We start from the raw sequence: 9,517 nt of genomic DNA, 5'->3' as shown, positions 1-9,517 counted from the left end.
CCTTAGCTAAATTTGTAACAACGATAACAGACAAAGATTTGGAGCTGCTTTGCTTCATATAATAAATTGTTTTCTTCTTAATTTCTTCTTCTTTCATCTTTTTTCATTTAGGGTTTTCTTCTAATTTTTTTTTTTATTCGCACTCACCACCCGGAACCCAACCATTCTGTGGTACGATGTTTTGTTCCTTTCTCAAGATTTTAGAAATACATATTCTTGGAATATGCATTGGTAATCATATTGTCCGCTCAGAGAAATTCTTTGTTTTTGCTGACCATAATTATTTACTAGGTGTTTTAAACACGAGTGAAATTCATTCTCCCTTTTTTTTATTTATAACTTTTTTTTGTGTGGTTGTATTTATTGATTTTATTTCTTTTAAAAAATGGAGTGTTGTTTTACATTTACCTTTTTTTAAAAAAATATTTTAATGTAGAGTTACAGTTGCTATTGGTAATGGAATTGAATTGTTTATTGTGTTATTTGTATTTGATTTCACAACAGGAGTGACAATTTTGACGATTAATCAAAGGAAATTATTAAAGAGAAAAATCAATGAAGATATATGTATATATATAGAGTATGAAAATTTCTTGTACATATTCATTAACAACTTATTTGTTTTTTTTTGTACTTTTAAATTTTTTAATATATTTAAACACTGGTTAAATGATTTAATGGACCCAATGTCATTTAAATGATTTTAGACATTTGTTGTTGATTGTTCCATGTTTCTTTTTAATTGTGAAGTTTGTTGTCCCTCTACATTGATGTTCTTCACAGGTCACGACTAGGGGTATAAATGGGCCAAGTTAGACCACTTTGATAGCCTAAGCCTATGTAAAATATTTAGAGCCTATACTGACCTATTAGCCTATTAAAGACTTGATTTATAGGTCTAGCCTGACCTATTATATAAAACTAAAAGACTAAAAAACCTAATTCGACTTGTAAGGCCTATCAAGTTGTAAACTAAAGTTTATAGGCCCAAACCAAATTAAAATATAAAAGATAAAAAAAAATTATTCACAAAGATCACATGAAATAAAATTTCATTAATATCATATGAAATAAAATTTCATTAACATCATATTAAATAAGTTTTCATTAACATCACATGAAATAATGTTCATAAAGATCACATGAAAATGCTCATAAAAATCACATGAAAATTTCATATATGTATGTGATAGGTTATTCTGTTTACTCTTATTTTGCCTACCTTTGCCTACCCCTTTCATTACCGTTCGATTACGATCACATCCAACAATCGATATCTGCGATATAAAATAAACATTTTTTTCCCTTACTTTCTCTTCACTTCCTCCCACACCCTTTATTTTATATCGCAGATATCGATCGTTGATGTGTTTGTATTAAATTAAATAAACAGTGTCCAAGCCCAACTAAATTAAATAAACAGCAGTTTAATATCAATATTAGACCAAACTGGTCATGATTCCTAATAGTATATATATGTCATTCCTAAAACATATCTATATTAATCACAGTATATATGTATGTCATTCCTAAAACAATCTCTTAGTAGATCATTCTCCTAATCCTATATACTAATTACAATATATATATCTCCTAATCCTATATACTAATTACAATATATATATATATATATATATATATATATATATATATATATCATGTTGTCTAAGTTTATTCTTTCTACCAATCATATTAATATTATCCTAGCCTGAATAGGCCGAATCCGAAAAAATAAATATAAAAAATCCAATGCATCGTCATTAGCCAGAGGAGGAGGAGATCTTGATGACATGTACTCCACAATATTGCTCCTTCCAAAGTCGCCAAACACACCTACATGAAGAAAAAAATATCAAAACATTGAAATAATTAAAAAAATGAAAAAAAATAATAAAAGATGAATACACTTACAACACCGACGACAACCACTTCGTGGTGGGCATTCACAAATTTTCCATAGGCAGTAGGACATAAGTTCGCATATAAGATTTTGTTGTGGTATCTGTCCATATGGGTGTCTTAGTCTATTTTTTTTTTTAAAAAATTTGGAAGTGTTTACAACAAGAAACATTCCTAACTAATGGTTCATATTTCAAATTAAAATTAATGAGGCATTGTGTAACAGGTCATATTGTGCTTGGCTTAATACATTGCTGAAAATTACCTAAACTCTTGTCCTAGCTAAATATCCTCGAGGCAAAATATTACAGCAGTTTAATAGCAATATTAGACCAAACTGGTCATGATTCCTAGCGTTTTCATGTGCTGGGTTTTGGGGCTGATTGTTTCCCGAAGATAAAATAGGGAGGGGAGTAAGCAGAATTTTGGACTTTTTTGAAAAGTTTTTAAAAACAATTTTTTGATTTTCAGAATAAAAAAAAATCCATTGTTTTGAAAAAAAAATTAAAAATTAAAAATTATAACTGTTTTTTTATTTTTAAAATCAAATTTAAAGAACATGTTTATGTTTGGATTATTTGATTTTTAAATTTAAAAAAAATATAGAAAATAATTATTTTCATAACTATTCTACAAAATAGTTTTACCCAAAAAAAAAAAAACCAAAATAGAATCAAAGAGGCCCTTTGGCTTGGTTAAGGAAGAAATAATCTTTGTCCTGTGTCCTTATTTTCAAGTCCTTTTTCTGTATATTTCTGTTCTGTTCATGATTTTGTGGCCATGGATCTCCTATTAAGAGAAATGGCCTGGTTGTTCTCCAAATTCCATTTATGCGAGGACTATAAATGGCATCGACAGAATCCTATTATAGTCTTCCAACCTTCAAGGTATTCGTGGGAACTGAGATTCACCCAAAAAAAAAGCTTTCATTTTCTTTGGTCTAATGCATTGTTGTTGTTCAGAACTTGAAGGTTACAGACAAGGAAAATTTGACACAAGGAAAATTTGACAAAAGCAGTTTGCTATCCCAGTTTCAAATACATGTCCAGCAGCTTTATAATAAAATGTATTACTAGAAAAGGAGAAATGAAATTAAAAATTAAAAAAAAAAAAAAACTTTTATAGGGTAGCACCATCCTAGCATATTGGTAGAGGAGCACCATTCCACTCCTTGAGACAGTCCAACATGGGGTCAATAAACCTCCCTTCACACAATGCAGAGAATACCTTATCACACTCCTCACCAGGTGACCTAACTTTCTCACCTGTCAGCAAAGTTGTACCCAAATTTTCTCTCACAAACTTGTATAAAGGGTAAGACCGGCATTCCTTAATACGGTTCGGAATAGCAGGATTTCCATTCTCAACTTCAACTCTGGCACTTTCCACCTCTTTGGGCAAAAGGGCCTTGAGCTCTTCCTCAAAAGCTCCTATCTTTTGGAATATTGAGGTACTTGAATTGGCCTCTTTATCACCATTTTGCAATGCATGATCAACTAGGACCTCTCTCAGCTTCTGCATTAGAGGGTAGGTTGCACTGCAAGGGTCATCAACGTAAGCAAAGACATACTCACGGTCAACAACTTTGAGTAAGTCCTTCTCACAGAACCTGGATGGATGCAACTCCCCGTTGACACCAACTGTGAGAACTCTTTTGGCCACTTGACATACAGTATTCTTGACAGTGCTCTTCAAGTTTTCCTCCAAATGCCTCAGATCAATGGCTTGGCACAATGCAACTAAGAAAGTGGAGGACATGAGCTTCAGTATATCCACTGCTTCAGCTGTCTTTCTTGAGGAAATCAAGCCCAAAGAGTTCACATCTTGGTTATGTTGTTCTGCACTCTGAACATGATTGGTGACAGGATTGGCAAGGTATTGAAGTTCTGAGCAGTAAGATGCCATTGCAATTTCTGCCCCTTTGAAGCCATAATCCAAGCTTGGGTCGCGGCTAGCAGTTAGATTTGAAGGCAACCCATTGTTGTAGAAGTCATTTACAAGCTCAGAGAATTGTGCAAACATAAGTTTTCCAATTGAAGCAATGGCCAAACGGGTGTTATCCATTGAAACACCAATTGGGGTACCCTGGAAATTTCCTCCATGAAGTGCCTTGTTCCTTGAAACATCAATCAATGGATTGTCATTCACAGAGTTTATCTCCCTCTCAATCATCTTTGTTGCATGTCTGATTACTTCAATATGTGGTCCAAGCCACTGAGGTGATGTTCGAAGAGCATACCTATCTTGTTTAGGCTTCTGAAGTGGATCAATCTCATGTAACTTTTGTGCAGCCTTAACATATGAGCTTCCATCTAAAATATGTTCCATTATAGCTGCAGCTTCAATTTGGCCAGGGTGGTGCTTCAATTTATGTGTCAAGTGGTCTGTGAATTCTGGTTTTCCTTGCATAACTTCAGCGAAAATTGCAGACAAGACTTCTGAGAGGATAGCAAGTGTGTTTGCCTCAAAAAGAACCATGGAAGCCAAGCCTGATCCCACTGCAGTGCCATTCACTAGTGCCAAACCCTCTTTAGGTTGCAATTCAAAGAAACCACCATCAATTCCAGCTAGTTGAAATGCTTCTTTAGCGTTGAGAACTTGTCCATTAGGTCCAATACACTTGGAGTTTGGCCTTCCAATCAAAAGGCCAGCAACATATGACAAAGGGACCAGGTCACCTGAAGCAGTGATTGTGCCCCTCAGAGGGAGGCATGGGGTTATGTTATGGTTCAGAAATTTGGCTATGGCCTCCATGATTTCAAATCTGATGCCTGAATATCCTTGAAGCAAGGTGTTGATCCTAACCAGCATGGCTGCCCTTGTGGCTGAGTGAGGTAACATGTGGCAGGATTCTGTGCCATTGCCGAAAATGCCAGCATTCAAAAATCTGTTTCAACAAAATAATTGCCAAATTGTGTCATTGTCAACAACTTAATTAAAATTAAAAAAAAATGACAATAATCATATATGACGAATAATAGAATTCTGAACAACTATGAAACATGTTGACTGAGCCAAATAAACAACAAGTGCGATCTTCCAAACGACTCATCCTAAGTCAAACAATTGTGTTCAATTAAAGTCAAGTACATTAAATTAATAATCCAATTATATAAAACAACCAACAAAGCCTGCAAATGAGTATGACTCAGTCCTAGCCAATTAAAAACTCAATAATAAACTTTCTTGATTTCCAACAGTTTTCTTTTATACCTTCCTTTTATGAAACCAAAAAAGAAAAAAAAAGAAAAAGAAATTCACCAAAAGATCTTCTCTTTTCTACTATAGAAAAGGAAAATATATAAGTTGTGTGGAAATAACTGTCGATAATTATCTATGTCCTTTTTTTAATTTTATTTTGCACATTTTAGAACATCTTATCGCACACAAATTAAGTATTAAGAAATTATAAATCATTATCCTTTCTTTTCTTAGAGCAATATAACCTTAAATAGGGTCTAAGTTGTGGCATCAGTGGTTCTGGTGTCTCCATGTAGAAGGCATAACCATAATATCGGTTAATAATTAATGCTATGTTGTCTTTTCAATTTGCCCGTCTTTCTTGGCAGATATTGAAATAAACATATATTTTTAATTTTTAATTACATATATATATATATATATATATTTTAATCATTTAATCATTAACTTAAAAGTCTTACTCATTAACTTCCCCATACAGATAATTTGGTTTGTAAATTATTCGTATTAAATTTATTAAAATATGTGATCTAAATACCAAAAGACACTAATAAGAAAACAAAAATCATTGTATACCTTAAATAACAATTAATATATTTTCAATCTCTGCTTAAGTAACATCAAATTTTGACTCGATAGAAAATGGGATGGCATCAACTCAAAAACAAAACATCAAAAATAAAAAACCATAAATGACAAAGTCATCACTTGTATCATGACTAGGCCTTTTTGTTTATTTTCCAGTTATTAGACAAAGTTTCCTCTTGATCATGACCTCTTTCTCCCTCTAAAATGGAGTGGACCCACACACTCGTGTACTTGAGTAATTGGGCAGTTAGTATATTCTCTATCACAAAAATAATAAATTTTGTGGGGTATTGTTCCCTCAATAAATACCTTACCAAACATTTCATGCCTTAACTTTTGGATAACCTATTGCCCCATACTTACCACAGAATACGGTGGTAATTAAAATATACAAAAGAAATGTAAAAAAGATGATTACTGTGTAATCATCTCTAATTTTAAAAGGTCAAATAAAGATCTAAGCCTCTAAGCTTTTAAGTATTTTTTCTCAAAGTAATGGGATTCTTTCAAATTAATTACTAAAATGTTTTAAAACTACTTGCGAAAACTATAATATTTTAAAAATACATGTTTGTTTTTCATATAGTTCGTGATGTATAAATTAACGCAATTAAGGTAAATCACGAAATTCTTTCAACCTAGTCGGCATAATTGTGCAAATCCACATTCCACAATTCCACGTGAAATTATAAAAGTGTTTTTTGATAAAAATGAAAATATATTTATATTAACAAATAATTTGAAGAATATTTTTATAAAAATTAAAATATTTAATTATTTAAAATTAATAGTAAGAGAAAATCTGCGTCTTATTCACTTTTGTGGTCTCCCTCTCTCTCTCTCTATATATATATATATATATATATTTATTTATATAATACAACATTTTTTTTTTACCAATTCAACAGTTTTTTTTATCTCTTTTTTTCATGGGTTTTTCCTAAATTTAGTTTCATTACATAGAGTAATTTTTCCCCCCTTCTTTTTTCCCCCTTTTGTCTAATAATTATTCTATGTTCTTAGTACCTTTTTTTATGTTTAACCAATAATAAGTGAAAACAAAAAGCATACGAAATAAAACAAAAATACAAAACAATTCACACCTGTGTCAAATCTACAAAACCACACGAAAAAGGAAATTATCAAATCATGACACGACCTTCTACCAAATTACATCTAGCAGATGAATGGTAGCCCACCTACCTCCAAGCATGAAGCATGGCAAAATTAAAATATCCAAATTATTTTTTAAAAGAAAAATCATTAAAAACCCACATACTTAACTTATAAATAATCAATTTAATAAACAGAAGAAAACCAAGACACACGTTATAGCTGCAACACAAACATACAGTTCTAATATTTAATAGCAATAAATAAATCGAAAAATGTTTCACACTAAATTAATAAATTAAATTACCTTATGAGTTCGTTCTGAAGAGCACCACCTTGTTTTGTTCTCCTGTGTGAGGTTGCACCAAACCCTGTGGTGACCCCATAACTATCAGTGCCTTTGTCCATGCTGTCAATGACCCACTGACTACTAGCCTTAACGCCGGAGCGGGCCTCCTCCGCGAGCTCCACCGCGATTCGGCTGTCTATGGCGGAAACAGCCGCCACCTGAGATATGGTGAGGCTCTTACCACCTAACATCACCACCGGATTCCGATACTCCTCCACCATGCGCTTCACCTCATCAAGGTGGCTACCTTTCAAAGCTTCCGCAGCCATGCCCCAGTTCAATGGGTCACTGCTACCATTGCAAAGGTTCAAGGAGCCATTGCCATTGCTGCAACTTTCCTTCGACAACTCCATTTTCAAAATTGATGGTAAAAAAAATATATAAATAAGGGAATATTATCAATCAACCAACCAATCAAGGTTAATTGTATTTTCAAGATCTTATGATTTTAGTGTTATGTAGCTATGCTAGCTATATGGATGGATATGTATTAATGGTAATTGTAACTACCACCAAAATAGAAAGGGAACAAATGGGAAGGATAGGATTCTTGGTTGTGAATTGTGATTGCAATAAAAATTGATAAAATAAAATAAAAAGGAAAATTTTCTTGAGGGGTTTTGTTGTATAGGGAAAGAAAATTTTCCTGAGAAAGGACAGGGGAAAATGTGAAGTATATATAGAGGGTATGATGACATTGAGTGTAGGTGGGTAAGCCGATGGGTTAGTTGAGAACATGAGGTGGCCGTTGGATCATTATGGGATTGGAGGGTTAGGATCGTGACACGTGGATACGTGAGTAGCTTTGATAACCCATGTGTCCTTGTAGATGTAGGTGGTGAGGGGTAGTGGGAATGCTAGGTCCAAATTGGGGGGGTTTTATTATTTACTCATGGATGAGGTAAGTGTGGTGAAAGGTAGGACAGGGGGCATGTGGAAGAAGGGGTTGGTGGAGATGATAGGATAGGATTATTCAAAAAGAATATAGATTTGTTTTTAAAGAAATTTATTAGAAACATGTTCAATTACCCAAAAGTCTTATACATCTATCGCCTTTAAGTTACCATATATGGTATTCTAAAAAGTAAATAATTAACTTATAATATATGCTACAAAATTCGACATATCAAGGAACTCTAAAAATCAAATCACAAAAAACTAACTCCGTTATATATTTTTATGAACACAGATTTTATATTTAGTATTGAGTTTACTTTCTTTCTTTTTTTCGATGATTGAGATACATTAGCATCAATCCTTTATGTGATAGGAATAAAGGTTGAAACGTAATTTCCTTTTAACTTTTTTTTTATCGATTTTAATTATATTTTTGAGGCGAGTCTATCTTTCGATATTCCCACAAGTTTCAACCCTTTAAATTAGTTATGAAATTAATCTTAAGTCAAAATTTAATCACAATTAAAATTCATCATCCTAACTCAGCCTTTTTATGGTCTATTCAACTTGTATTGCCAATTAAGATATACTCATTGTGTTATCAAAAAAAAAAAAAAAAAAAAGATATACTCATTGAAAGCTTTTTGTTTTTCCGGTTCATTAATTATCTAATTAGTCTAGTCGAGTCCTATAGTATTATAAATACGACAAAATTCTCCTACCATATCTGAAAATTCAAGAGTGTGATTTCTTTAACCCGGTAATATCCCACAAATACATGTATTTGAAAAATAATTAAGTCATATTTAGGGAATATGTGACTTGAGATGCATATTTATGTAAAATAATATAATTTTAAATTTATTTGATAATTTTTTAGACAAAATTATTCACGGTTAGTTGTATGTCTCATATATAATTTAGGGCGGTTATACTTACTCATTTCAGACTTATCACTTTTATTCAGAACAGATGCTAACATATAATCGGAGTGCGTAGATAACGTCAGAATACTAGTCAAGATGCGTATATAACGCCAAAATACTAATCAAGATGCGTATATAACGCCAAAGTAATGTACGTTCATAGCACTGCAGTGCACGTACTACTAACAAGCACAATGGATATTCTATTTTGGCTCCATCAAGGGGGATTCCAACTGCGACCTATGCGGACTGAAGCCAAGTGTCCCATTCCCGGGTACCGGAGGGATGCTTATATGATGCATGCTCAAACATATGCTTACTTTTATTATATACTTCGGTTTCTGTTGAAGAGAAGTTTGTTATTTTATTTTTAAATGTTTGTTGGGATCTGATATCCTTTGATAACAATAGGAAAACTAGGAAGTTGTTAGTTTGTTGATATTTTAAAGTAGTTGTTTAGATATTTATTTCCCTGTATATATACTCCTCAAGTTGAGGTTTCAATTAAATGAAATACAGATTATCAGAAATTTGACATGGTATC

The 9,517-nt window shown here is 32.5% G+C and overlaps 1 protein-coding gene across 1 annotated transcript; it reads right to left on the bottom strand.

Moving 5' to 3' along the window:
* Positions 1 to 2,858: 2,858 nt before the first annotated feature.
* LOC133292602 (phenylalanine ammonia-lyase 2) lies at positions 2,859 to 7,766 on the bottom strand. Its single transcript, XM_061491024.1, has 2 exons — positions 7,109 to 7,766; positions 2,859 to 4,786 (listed from the first exon to the last, which is right to left on the bottom strand). Exons 1-2 carry the CDS (start codon positions 7,501 to 7,503, stop codon positions 3,037 to 3,039), a joined length of 2,145 nt encoding a protein of 714 aa, XP_061347008.1. The 5' UTR covers positions 7,504 to 7,766; the 3' UTR covers positions 2,859 to 3,036.
* Positions 7,767 to 9,517: the final 1,751 nt, after the last annotated feature.

The sequence above is a fragment of the Gastrolobium bilobum genome, unplaced genomic scaffold (genome assembly GCF_033153095.1).
Source record: "Gastrolobium bilobum isolate Gb01-03AN ecotype WA unplaced genomic scaffold, APGP_CSIRO_Gbil_v1 utg2408, whole genome shotgun sequence".
NCBI classification, from domain to species: domain Eukaryota; kingdom Viridiplantae; phylum Streptophyta; class Magnoliopsida; order Fabales; family Fabaceae; genus Gastrolobium; species Gastrolobium bilobum.
The sequence above is the reverse complement of the archived record's forward strand: the minus strand, read 5'-3'. Positions and strand labels throughout refer to the sequence as shown.

Bases quoted from the DNA above. Each gene is read 5' to 3' on its own strand.
- LOC133292602 (XM_061491024.1), bottom strand. From the start codon at position 7,503: ATGGAGTTGTCGAAGGAAAGTTGCAGCAATGGCAATGGCTCCTTGAAC. The intron at 4,787-7,108 runs GTAATTTAATTT...TTGTTGAAACAG, and splicing joins CTTCAGAACGAACTCATAAG to ATTTTTGAATGCTGGCATTT.